A 13022-nucleotide genomic window follows, 5' to 3' on the forward strand; every position below is an offset into this window, starting at 1 on the left:
TTCATTAGCCGAGGGGGGCTCCGAGGGAGCCTGAGGCAACCGGGCGCGGGGGAGGCCCGGCGGCAGGAGCCGGCCCGGCGCCCACCGGCGCTCGCCCCCTCAGAGCGGCCCGGGAGGGGAGGGGGGGTGTGTGTGGGGGGGGGGGGTGTGAGGGAGCCGCTCGCGCGGGCAGGGCGCGCGAGAGAACTGCGCATGCCCAGCTGCCGGCGGCGGCTCGCGCGCTCTTTCTCTCCTCCCCCCACCCCCGCCCGCCCTTTGCCCCTCCGTCACGTGCCGCGGGAGCCGGCCCTGTGCCGCTTCAAGATGGCGGCGCGCGGGCCAGCGCCGCTGAGGGGGGCGGGGGGAGGAGGGGCGGCTGTTGTTGAAGCTTTATTGTTCCCGCGGCGGCGGCCGCTGCCGCCGCGAGCCGTGTCCGCCGCGCCGCTCCCAATAAAGGTAACCATGGCGACGGTGGCGTCGGCCGGGCTGGGGGCTGCGCCGCGCTGCGGGGGCGGCCGGGCCCGGCTTGTCCCACCTCACCTCACCTCGCTCGGCCCCTCCGCTGCGGGCTGCCCCCGTGGGTGTCCCGGAGGGGCTCGGCGGGCAGTTCCCCCCCCCCCCCGCCGGGCTGTCCCCATCTCCGGCCTCCCCCGCCGGGACCAGGCCTCGTCTCCCCACCCCGGTACCAAACCCGCGCGGGTCGGGGGGGAAGGGAGGGCAGCTGGGCCCGGGCTCTGCCGCGCCGGGGATGGGGCGGTTTGCCTCGTCCCGGGTGGGCAGGGGGATGGGAGAGTCTGTCCTCACCCGCAGGGAGGGACCGGCTCCTGGGAAGGCTTCGCAGGCGGCCCAAGGAGGCTGAAGGGAGCCTGGGGGCTGCCCTTGCCTGCAGCCTGGCCGGGAGGGTGGATCCCCCACGGGAGTGCTGTGTTAAATCAAGTTGTGCTTGATAGATGCTCCACGGGTGGCCAAAGAATTGAAGGGCTGCAGTCCCTCGCATTTAAAACACTACCCGTGTCCCTTCTGCCGAAGTGAGCTGGTTGATTGTGTCACTGCCATGGAAAATATGGCCTGAGTCTTTCCTTTTGTAACCTACGCTTACAAGCAAAGATTCTTCCACCAAAATTGCAGCTCTATCTGTGGGCCAAAGCCTGTCAGCTGGATACTACTGACCACCCTAAGATGGTTCTCATTAGATGCGCTTTAGGGGCTCTTTGAGCTGTGTCCCCTGCTTGGGCAGAAGCTGTGAACCTCCCAGAAAGTATTTTAAAGGTAGGCAGGGAAAGGCATTACCTTGCTCTTCCATGCCTTTTGCTACATATTCCTCTCCTTTGCTTTGGATGGCTAGTTATGCCTGTTCATTGAGATGATGGGTTAGAAGACTGACCCATCAAGAGATAAATAAATAGGTTTTTTGCACTGAGCCAAGAAATCAGCGGTCTGATCCCAGTTTTCTTGTGTGGTCACCAGCTTGGCAGAGCTGCTGCAGAGGAGCACGGAGAAGGGAGGAGCAAGGCTGCTCCTTTCTGTAGCAGCCTGTCCCCAGGTCAGGTTAGAAGTGTTATGGAAATGCGCTGTGGTGGGTCCTGGTCAATAAAATCCATCTCCTTCCCAGAGAGAGACAGGCTTGTAGGTGACTTTCAGGGGTAACTTCTTCTGTGGTGGAAAGGAAAGCTGGCACATCTGATTTATGGGCCCAGATATGACATAAGGCAGCCTGATTCTGCAGGTTTTTGGTTAAGAGATACCAAGTGTCTTGTGTTTGAGGAGGAATTTGGGTTTCAAACCCTGGTGCAAGGACAGGGTGATGCAGGAATAGCCTGTTATAGTACAGACCAGACCAGATGTCTTCTCCCAGCTGACCACCCCAGCCTCCATGCCTTGCTCATTTGCCCTTGTTTCATCTCTCTTTCCAGTATATTTTGAGTTAACGGCCTCAACATAACTGCTTAAAGCAGGTGCTGAGGATGCGCCTGTTGTCTCCCAGACTGCAGCTCAGCAGTTACAGAAGTCTTCCAGGAGACGGAGGAAGTGAGTTGGCTTACTGAGGTAAATGCTGTTAGGCTTTTACATTGCTGCATCCTCCTCTGTGTTTTAAAGCAGCTGCACTCACGTTCAAAGAGTTGTTGTAGGTCCTTTTGCTTTAATGGAGTTTCAGGGTTGTGGAGGTGCCTCTCTGATGGCCTGAAGCAGGAGGTGACAGCGGTGGAAGTCCAGGTGCTTCCTGGTTTGCTGTCTTGATAGATTCAGCTCAAAGTAATTCTGCGTACTTTACTAACAAGTCTGAGGGAATTGCTCCCATTTTGGGCTGACCATGCTTGAGAAGTGTCATTTTAAAGCTTTTTTCCCTGTGTGCTTGAAAAGACCTTTGGATCAAGGCACCGTACGGGTACATTGTACCATGTCTGCTCTTGGGTGTAGGAAAAAATGTCTTCTGCACTTCTGCTGACAGCAAAATGGATCGCAAAAGCTGGTCAAAGTAGTGTTTTGTTTTTTTTTTTAAAAAAAAGCCACTAATAAATTACAACATGCAATCTTCTCTGGTATAAAGCTACCTGACAAACAGGAGTTCAGATGTCCAACTTTTGGTTTTTGAGGGAATGTTATGGGAACTTGCAAAATACAATTAGCACTTCCAGTATTCTGGGGCACAGTGAGACAAGGTTGAGCAGCGACTGGAGCAAACTTTAGCTCTTGCTTTGTGTTTGTGCTGGTTTTCCACTGCATGATTTCATTCTCTTGTTGGGGCAACCCTATTCCAGGAGGGATAGGCATCAGCCTTCGCTTTGAAGAGTAATGGAAGACTTGCTGTTAAGAGCTGAAGCATACCTATTCTTTTTTCAATCTATTATATTTCCATTCAGAGCATCAGCGCAGACAGATAGCCAAAGTGTTGCATGTTTTTTGAACGGTATATTCTGCTGCCTTTAGAGACTGTGGGGCGCTGAATTTAGTCAAAGTGTTGCTTATTTTCCTCTGTTATCTGTCTGCACTGATGCTCTGAACTGAAATAAAATAGATTGAAAAACAAATTGGTGTGCCCTGGCTCCTCGTACTGGATTTTACATTATCCTCTGGGAGAGCTGCTTGCTCTGGCCCTTTGGAACGCCCCAGAGAAAGGTAATGACCCCTTAGCCTCTTTCAACACTCCAAAGACTGAATTACTTTTGGTGGGAGAGGTAAGAAAATTGAATTGCAGTACATGATTTTCTGGCTTTCCAATAACCCTCTTTGTAAGGTCATCATCTTAGTAACAAGAAAACAGGAAACTGGTAAACACACACAAAAAGCATTCAGATTCTGATTTAAGGCTGTCACTGTCCTTAACTCCTCAGAGCTAAAAACAGAAAGTTGCCTATTGCCTGGAGGCTGCTGTTGTACCCAAGGGACTGCAGGGCCAGGTAACACAAGGGAATGAATCTCAGCTTTCCATCCTGCTGCATTTACTGATTTACATGAGTCTTTTGAAACGAGCCTTTAAGTAAGTGCAAAATGGGTAGTGATGGAGTGAGCTCCACTCACAGGGGCAGGAAGCCTTCCTGGGCTGGGACCTGCACTTACTTCAATGACCACTTTGGATTTTAGCTCCCTTGAGCAGAAAGCTAAGAGTGCAGGTACAGGAGGGTTGTTGGGCTGCTTCTGTGAGACCCTCTAATCAGCTCTAACAGAAGTGGCATTTACTTAAGAGAGAGAAGTTGGATTCTTCCATTTTGCTTCTCTCTTTCTGTCCACTTTTATTTTTTTCTACACGCTTTGTTTTAGCTTTTTAGAGTTTGCATAGGATTTGCTTTCTTCTACTTTTGCACGGGGTGTGCGGATTGGTTTTAGTAAGCTTTATCATCCGTCTGTGCATTGCATTGCACTGCGCTGTCAGAAGAGGGAGCGCAAGGCTGTGGGTTTGTGCCTTTAAAAAGCAGTGTGTATTGCTTAATTCCTTGGCAGTGCAGCAATAGTTTGTTGGGGTTTTTTAAAATTTTTTTGTGAAAGCTAAAAAAAGCCTGCTCCATGTGCATCCCAAGGAATAATTTCAGGCATGGAATGCATCTTCAAGCTGGCTACTGAGATGCTACTAATCAACGCAGGAAGTAGCTTTTGGCATTATTTTATTAATGCCAGCAGGTGTGTTGACCAGCACCTTGTAAAAGCCCTTAACTAGGGCAGTGAGAGGTATACCTTTTACTAAGGCTGTGGTAGCATTAAAATTCTTTCTGTGCCTTGTGATGGACTTTCTGACAATGTGTGGTACTGCGGCAGCCTCATAACTGCAAGGGAGGGATGGTCTCATCTGTACATCTTTGGAGCACCTGTCTCTGTAGCATGTAATTGCTAAAGTGCTCAGTCCTAAATTTCAATTATCTTTTGATAAGACTAGTGATGTGGATGGCTTTTGAATCTGGATTGAAGTAATTATATGAATGATGAAGGGAAGTAATTTAATTTGGAAACTCCTTTTTGGTTATGTAGACAGAATTGGGTGTTCCCATTTCTTCCTCCTCTGTGAAGAAGTGTTGTTGCTATCAACATATCCTTCTCCTGTTCTAATGTAGCTTAAAGAGAAAGACATGATCCCCTCAAACTGTGGAGGTGTATGAGGACAGAAATACCTGGGAAAAGGGTGAAAGAGATGGAACTGGATGGTGGAGTATAATGTTTGGGGCAGACCCATTGTGGACTTCCTGTACTTGGGAGGTTCAGAAGAAGGGGCTTCTTTGCTGAAGTGGGTGTCCTGAGAGCAGTCCCAGATGATAACTGCTGCTTAAGGATGAAGAGGAGGACATTTATCAACATGTGTTTGAGTAGAGGCTTAGGAATATTGGGCACTTTTGAAAATGTGACTCAAATTGATTGACTTTGCAGTCTCTCTGGAAGTCAGTGGAACTGACTCCTGAGCCACCTTGGTGTTCTCCCTGGGAAGCTGTCAGGACAAGGCTTAAGATGTCCCTTGATGTTCCTCAAAAGATTCATCATTCTTTTGCAAAGCCCATCTGGAGGGCAGCTAAGATGAGCAAATACCTCTGTCTCCTCTGTCCCTTCTTCTGACTCAAGTGAGCTGGTATTTTGGAATAGGGAAGTGCTCTGGTGGCTCAGGTGTCAGAGACCCCAGAAGCAGCCCACTTGTCTTAAGTTTGAAATTCATAAAAAAACTCCAGTGAGCCTGGGTCCAAAGAGGATGCAGAGAAGCAGCTTTAAGCTGAAAAAGTAACAAATGGCTTTTTCTTGCCAGTGGTGCTGGCAGAGGTAGATGGCTCATGCTCTGTAAGCAGTCATTGCTGCTGAGGTGTTAGTTACCTGCTCTCAGAGAGATTCCCAGTTCAGCCCAGTCCCAGACAAATCTCCCAAAAGCTGTCTAGAAGATGGCTGGGAAATGAAGCTGGACAAACTCAGTAAGAAATGAGGCATGTAATTTAACAGTTAGAAGACCTATGGCAGTGGAGCGTCCTCCCCCTAAAAATCAGGTCTTATCATGACTGGACACCTTGCTGGAAGAGAAACTTTAGCCAAACCCAAGTTACTGAGTCCAGAAATCTAGGAGGCAGTGACGGATGAAAAATGATGCTGGTGGTGGTCCCTTCTGGCTGTAAGCTTTGAATAAAAGCCTGAAGCGTGTTCTAAGTAGGGGGCAATTGCCTTGAGGATGGTCTTGGCCATCACCCCTTGTTAAAAAATATCTGTTCTCTTTGGCAGTACTGGATCTTTGGGTCCCTGTAATTAAAGAAGTAAAATGTATTTAAACAAAGATATCTGATCTAATTGCTCAGGACACATTTTCCAGTGCTCTGGGTTGCTGTAATGAAGAAGGGGAGATGCTGCTAGGCTGCTTAGAGCTTTACTATTTTGAGCTGTCATGGGCAAATATGTCTTCTATATTCTTGCCAGGAATAGAGGGAGCAGACGGTGCTGCTGCTTCTTCCAGCTTGCCACGGTGGAAATGATAGGTTTTATGCAGAAGGCTGTTCATGGCAAAGTGAACAGACACCTCTTCCAGGACATCAATGTTTCCTCCTTGTCCTTTTGTAGGAAGAGCCACAGCTATTATTAATTAACCAGCAGACCCAATTTCATCTCAGATACTGGAAGTCCTTCAGCTCCAGGGAAGGAGTGGGTGGACTAAAACTGCTATTACATTGAGCATGGCAAAAGAAATGGGTCTCCTTCTCCCACGACCAGCAGCAACTCTGCTCATGGCAGCTTGGTTACTCTGATCTACAACAGTGTGGGAGGATAGCAGAGCCCACATATTTAATAGGCTAGAAGTGCAGGTGGCCAGCACTGTGCACGGGTGAGGGGGTGGATCTGGTACTTGCAAAGTAGCAGAGATGAGCTGCAGACCAGACAGCCTTTCGCAGCAATGTGCCTGGAGAAGCTCTGGCTCCTGGGAAGTAGGAGGGTAGGGTAGCTACTTAGGTTTCCCTGCCTTCCAGAAAAGGACCCACCTACCCTGTGCTCTTGCTTCAAAGGTATTCAGATGGAGAGCATGACATCTCTGTTTTGAGGTGATGTCAAAACCATCTGTGATCTTATCCTGATGATTGAAAAGCAAATTACATAGTACTTTCTCTTTAAAGCATGGGGGAGCTCTTGGCTGAGCAGGAGAGCTCTCTTGTATGGGTGGTATCTACCAACCAGTTGCTCGGCAGTCTGTAGCTTTGGTATGAAGTGATGTCTCTTGGCTCCTCCTGTCTTCCCACAGCTACCACAGGCAGTGCCATGCAGAAGGACAGCTGGAGACCTGCCCGCCTGTGGGCATGAGATCCTGCTTCCCACAGAGTCTGAGCTCCAGAGGGGTTGGCGCCTTGTGGGAGTGAGATGCCAGCTCAACCTGCGCCCAGCGCCTGCTTGCAACTTGCAATTTGGTGCAAGTTGGAAGTTGCTCTGAGCCTGCTTTTGTGCAAGACCGCGCTTCAAGGTGGTGTATGAGCATTGGCTCATTAAAGCTTGTGCCCTGATGATAGGCAATATTACTCCTATTCTTTACAAGAGAGTGGGAAGCTGAGTGCAAAGATGTTAAGCAGTTGAAGGTCATGTAAATCGTGTCTATCCAGGTGCTCTTCCTCTAGTGCACATGCTGTTTTGTTTCAGCATCATTGCCAGCACCAGTGTTAGGCATCCTAGTGTGTAGACAAGGCAGTAACATCTTTATCTTGTCTAGCTTAGATAAAAACACCAGATAGCCCGCTGATAAAAATTCCGTTGGCAGATGTCCTATCTGTTCTCCCTCCTGTAACGGGGGCAGGGGTGAAGAAGTAAAAGTGAGGCTCTGGTGTATGGGATTAGGGCTGTGGACTTCTGCAAGAAATTACGGCTTGGGGGAAAAGACTTGTAAATTGATGAGTTACAACTGTGGTGTGCTGAGAAGGGAGGTGCTGAAGGCCCTGGGCTGCAAGCAGACCTCTATCTCTAACGCTTGCATGCCCCTGCTGATCTTAGTAGTGACATGGAGAGATTAACTAGTCCCAAACCACCTAGTGCTTTGCATGTCAAAACCAGCACCTCAGATTCTCTTCTGTGTTTGGTAGATAGTCTGAACAGATCTTCCTGCCCTTTCAGAAACCAGCTGTTGAATTTGGCATCAGCTCCAGCTTCTGGATTCAGGCAAAGCCTGGCACTGCAGTGCCTGATCTGAAGAGCATTCACACCTCAGGTTGTATGGTAGGAGGAACATCAGGGAGTCTCTTCTCCCTTTTTTATAGCTCCTGGGACTCAGTACTCATTTCCAAGCTCTTTCTGATATATTTATATTTGAACAGTATCTAGACTCTTCAGCTCTAGTATGGTAGGTTGATGAATTTAGGGAGTGTGAGTTCAGAATGGGGCCTCTTGCTGGAACCACTGAACTGCAGCATAGTAAACTACTAGGAGGTATAAACTGAAAAGTAATTTTTGCTTACTCTTTCTTTCTGTCTGGCTAGTATCTGAGCAAAGTGCTAACAGGATCTTTTTTTTTTTTTTTAACCTAGCTGGGCTTTGTGAAAGCAGTGTGGAGTCCACAGCGAGAGGAGGCCAGTAGACCCTGGTGCCATGGAGCTTCCCAGTTACAGCAAGCAGCTGCTGCAGCAGCTGTACGCTCTTTGCAAAGAGCAGCAGTTCTGCGATTGCGCCATCTTTGTTGGGAATGTTCATTTTAGAGCACACAAGGTGGTTTTGGCTGCTGCCAGCCTGCTTTTTAAATCCTTGTTGGACAGCACGGACACCATCTCCATCGATGCTTCTGTGATGACTCCTGAGGAGTTTGCACTCCTGCTGGAGATGATGTACAGTGGCAAACTCCCCCTGGGGAAACACAATTTCACCAAAGTTATCTCTGTGGCAGATAGTCTGCAGATGTTTGATGTGGCTGTTAGTTGCAAAAACCTCCTCAGAGACCTCATCAGCTGTTCTACTCAGGACCAGGTAGTGAGAGAAGTCTCCAGCCAGGCAGCAGACTCATCTGGAAACCATGCTGAAGCTAATAACCTGCCCCGGTCTGAAAAACCTGATGAAGGAAAAACAGATATCCTCCTTCCTCAGAGAGTTTCCCCTTTTCCTAGCCCTTTAGAAGCAGAAATGGAAGCAGATGTTTCTCCTGGCCAGGAACTTGCCGTGAATCACACCTGGGTTCAGCAGAACACGATGTTGAGTGACTCCAGATCCCTCCAGGAGGATTCAGGCTCTTGTCCTGATCAGCCTGCCTGTGCCAGGCAGGGTGGCTGTGTGGAAGAGGAGCTTGCTGAGCCTCCAGATGAGAAAGGAGGAGCGAGGGATTTAGGTGAGACTTTACAGGTCTGGGCTCAGTATTGCCTCTTGTTTGCAACTGCATTGACTCACGTTTTTCTTTTACAGGGCATCTTTTCCTCTCTGTTTGTTCTTTTTAGTTTGCCCTGGGTTGAGAGCAGCACCAACATGTACCCCTTTTCTGCAGGGACTTCCTTCCTTTAGCACTGTGCAATACTCTCCTTTGGCCTTTGCAGTTGCTTCTCGCTCACCACTTTGACAGAGCCGTAGCGAGCAAAACTTTTCTTACTCATGCATGTGATTGCATCTGACGTACAGTGGGATCTGCGTTAGTGCAGGACATGAGGTTGATAAGACAATCTGTATAACAGTAAGTGAACAGAGTTGCCTGCTAATGCTACCTTATCCTTTAAACTCCTGTTCAGCATGGGAGGAAAACAGAGACTGTACTGGGTTTAAAATAAATGTTCCATTTATAACTGGTGTTAAATAAACTGTTGGTTTTCCCTCCAGGCAGTGTGATATCTTTGGAAGGGATTTGTGAGTCACAGTTTCCCTATTATAGCCAACGTGCTGGTTACAAACTGATGCCTTTCAATCACATCATACTTTCTGTGAATCCCTTCAATTAGCAAATAACTTGTCTTGTTTCTCTCACACAGCAGCAGAGAGCAAAAGCTGTAAACTGGATTTCTTTCTTCAGTATGAAAGTGTTTTCTCAGAGGCCCTTTCTGATAACCAAGCTGTGCTGAAAAGACTAGAAGAGTGCAGAGAAATTGATGCCTCTCAAAAGGAGGTAGGTGTGTTTACTTGGGTAAATGCTACAAGTTTTTTTTTTTTACCCTGCTGAGGGCTAGAATAGTTTGTGCCCTGTTTAGGAAGTTGTTTCATGGGCAACTGGGGCTCTGGTGCCTGGTTGTTTGAAGGACAACACATGCTCACCTGAATAACGCCCCGGAGAGAAGCATCTGTAAGAGCAAGCTGCTCATGCACATAGGTGAGGAAGTATATGTCCTGCCCTGAAGATATCTTTGTTGTGTTGTAGAAGAGCTCCAGCACTGATTTCTGTCCTCCTGTTTATGGCATTTGCTTTGGGAACTGTATTGACTTGTAAACGACTGACATATGAGATCCCAAAATAGACTTCCCGAGCCCTCAGTGAGGGCTTGCCGCGGAGCATCTGCTCCACTCTGCGTATGGCAGGCTGCTTGTGGGGAGCGTTTTGCGGGGGGGGGCTATGGGTGCCACCCCGCTGAGCTTCTCCTGGCGATGTGCCGCTTTAAAAGCAGTCGTCGCTGATGAATGACGCTCGAGTTACTGTTGGAGGGGATATTTGAGTCTGGTGCTTGGTTAATCCTGAAGGATACTGATACTCTGGGCTGTGAACAATGGTAAACAGATACCAGCTGTCGTACCGGCTCAAAGCCGCTGCAGAAACAGCAGGTTACGTCCGTATTGGTATAGCAGTGGTGCAGGACACAGAGCTTGGAAATGATTGTGTCAGGAGGGCACTCATGCTGGCTGCACACTCCTGCATGATCGCAGAGTCTACGGAAAAAGCTGTGGCCACTACGGAGTGAGGATGGGACTGTACTTGCTCTCCTCACCTGGTCTGTTTTGGATAGAGTGTTTCTCATACCAGGCTGCATGAACTGCCCTGTGTACCTTTTCTGTATGTGGAAAAATGAGAGTGCGACTGTTTTATTGACAGCTTTTCAGTTGCTTCATGGTTAGCTGACCTTTTGAAGCCAAGAAATGCTATTTCTTTGGTTGGGGGGCTGCAGTGCTATCTAGGTTTCCATGCGCTTGCTGGCCAGGAATCTGTCTGGATGCAAGTCACTTGGTCCGCAGTATGACTATGGGACATTTTGGCTGTGGTGATGTTCTGCTTTTAAAAACCCAAGGCAACATGCTTATTGGAAAAAAACCTGTATGGCAGCAGGGAGGAGAATTCCCTTGAGTCAGGGAGTGCAGGTTTCTTCTCTGACGAGCCTTTAAATGTTCACGGAGGGAAGCCCGTGTTCCCTTAGCTGCTGACCTTCCTAATGGTGCTGAACTTAACATCTCTGGGGCTTTAGGAGGGAAATGTGGGTCCTAATTAGTGTTTGTAGCAGCAAGCCCAAGCCTGACTGGGCTGACAAGCACCTGTGAGTGCATTGCTGTCAGCATGCCTGTACACCTTGAGAAAGATTAGGTTTTTGTACATTTGTTCATCACCCTGATCGGAAAAATTTAAGGTTTTACCTATTCTGCACCTTGGCAATTGGAGCAGAGCTGGGGAGGGTGCTGTGTGATGTGGATGGGTGCTGCCAGAAGAGATTTGGCAGCTCCATGCACCCATGACAGCAGGCATCACCTGTACTGGCATGCCTTCCCTTGCCCAGTTGTGCTGCCTCCACGGTCACAGGGCAGAACCACACCAGCAGAATGCCCAGGCAGGTGTGCTGACTTGCTTTTGCTCTGCATAACAGCCCCATTTTCTGTTGCTTTGCAGTAACTGATGTTTTGTGTTTCTTCAGCGCCTCCAAGACCCAGCAGGTGAGGTTTGCAGACCTGTGCCTGGCCCTTTATGCTCCCAAATGAGCTGTTGCGGCAGGAGCCAAGCGAGAGGTTGTGGAGCTCGGAGACAGTTGGTGTCTGACCACAAAATGGCAGCTGGACAACTTCTCTGCAGCTTTAAATAAATGCTGAATAAATGAGAAATGGATTTTCTCTAAGCCTTCCTGAAAAACCACTTCTCAGCTGTGACAAGCATGAAAAGCGTCAGCCCCAGGGCAGTGGGGGGCACAGACTGCAGCCTGTTGTAAGCGAGGGCTCAGCCAGATCTGTCCCTCTCTGAGCTCCCATCTGGGACAAGCAGGACCTGTGGGCACCGGCACTGAGCCTGGGCTCTGTTTCCAGCAGACAAAGTAGCTTTTTCCCACAAGGGCCCAGTATTTTCTTCGGGGGAAACACAGCGGTGTGTTTTTAAAGTCATGCTTAAAGTGCAAGTTCAGCTCCAAAGAGCCCAGCTTGGGATGTGTAATTAAGGCTGAGATTGTGCTAGTGGTAGGCGTCAATGGATTATTTTTTTTCCTCTCTCCTTCTCCCCCTCCCCACCCTTTTTTTTTTTTTTTTTTGTATTATTTTGCCAGTCATTTGCTTGAAGTCTTTTAGGTGCCTCAGAGCAAGTAAAAGTCCGTCAGGCAGCCGGTGAGATGCTGTTTCTTTGTACTAAGCAGTCTTGCTGGGTGTGCTTGCCCTGCTGCAAGGGAGATCTCCCATCCCTCCTGCATGTCCTTCTGCTCAGGAGCCTTTTGTGGGTGGCTTATCTCTAAAGGCAAGCAGCGATGTGTTTTGGACAGCAAAGCCTGGGCAGCGTGGGGGCTTGCGGGTGTTCATGCGGGTTTTGCAAGCCTGCCTCTTGACACTGAGGCTGTCCTGGTGTTCAGGCTCCTTTGGTTTCCGTGGGATTTTGCCTTGGATGTAGCCCCTGTATTTCTATTCCTTTGCTTGTGAGCTTGTCCCTGCATGGGTGCCTTGTTCCCCACAGTGCTCCTGTCTGCTCCCCTCTGGTGTTGCTGCCTTATTTCCTGCTACCTCCAGCAGAGATTTGTTAGGTCGTGAGGTTTTTCCCTAAGGAGGTTTGTGGTGCAAGGCTTGCTTTTGTGAGAATTGTTGCTTCTCTCCAAGTTTGATGTTACGTTCTGCTCCCTGGGCTGAAAAATGCAGATTAGTTGCTTTTCTATTTAGGGAGATATGATTTTTGAGGTTGTTTTTGTTTTAGAGTCTCTCTGTGTATCTCACATAAACTATTCCTATTTAATTTGGTTCTGGCCTGGATGAAACCTGCTTGGAAATGAGAACAAGACTGAAATTGCAGTAATTTGGGTAAGCGTAGAAGAGCTTTGCTGGTGTCAAGTCTTATCTTCCTGTGCTCTCTTAGAGAAACTCAATTCAAATTATTGCACAGCTCATTTGTTCCCTCTACTTCTGGGTTCAGATGAAGTGGGGGAGCGTTGATTCTCCCACGTAGAATAAATATCACTGTGCTTGTGGATCATTTCCATTGCCTATGGGCCTGTCCAATTATTGTCGTCCTTCATTTGCAGCTGCAGGGATTTCTGGATGTGGCAGAAGAAAGAAGTTTCCTGTTATCTTCTGCATCCTGATTAGGAGTGATAGGTTGTGAGGGTTTTATTTTGTAGTGGCAGAGCTGGAGAACATTTTTTCCCCCTGTTCTGGTGTACTTGTGTGGAAGTTTGGGCTGAGCTTTTGTTCCTGTTGCAGGGAGCAAGCAGGGGTCAGCATTCTCCATGGAGTGTTGCTGGTACTGGGGTGTCCCTTGTCAGTGA

The 13022-nt window shown here is 48.7% G+C and overlaps 1 protein-coding gene across 15 annotated transcripts in view; it reads left to right on the forward strand.

Moving 5' to 3' along the window:
• Nucleotides 1-297: 297 nt before the first annotated feature.
• ZBTB40 (zinc finger and BTB domain containing 40) overlaps nt 298-13022 on the forward strand; it is a 42109-nt gene continuing 29384 nt past the window's right edge. For 5 of the 15 annotated variants that reach the window (XR_012650370.1, XM_075027615.1, XM_075027625.1 and 2 more), the window contains exons 1-4: nt 298-435; nt 1893-2025; nt 7935-8722; nt 9351-9484. Coding sequence is in view for 14 of the 15 variants with exons in the window: in XM_075027615.1 (XP_074883716.1) it covers nt 7996-8722; nt 9351-9484 (861 nt within the window). In the remaining variant the exon portion in view is untranslated. Of the gene's footprint in view, nt 436-1892; nt 2026-6667; nt 6884-7524; nt 7627-7648; nt 8723-9350; nt 9485-13022 lie in introns of those variants that run through there. The other 10 variants (XM_075027616.1, XM_075027624.1, XM_075027627.1 and 7 more) reach the window with 10 other exon arrangements.

The sequence above is a fragment of the Buteo buteo genome, chromosome 5, assembly GCF_964188355.1.
Source record: "Buteo buteo chromosome 5, bButBut1.hap1.1, whole genome shotgun sequence".
Lineage (NCBI taxonomy): Eukaryota > Metazoa > Chordata > Aves > Accipitriformes > Accipitridae > Buteo > Buteo buteo.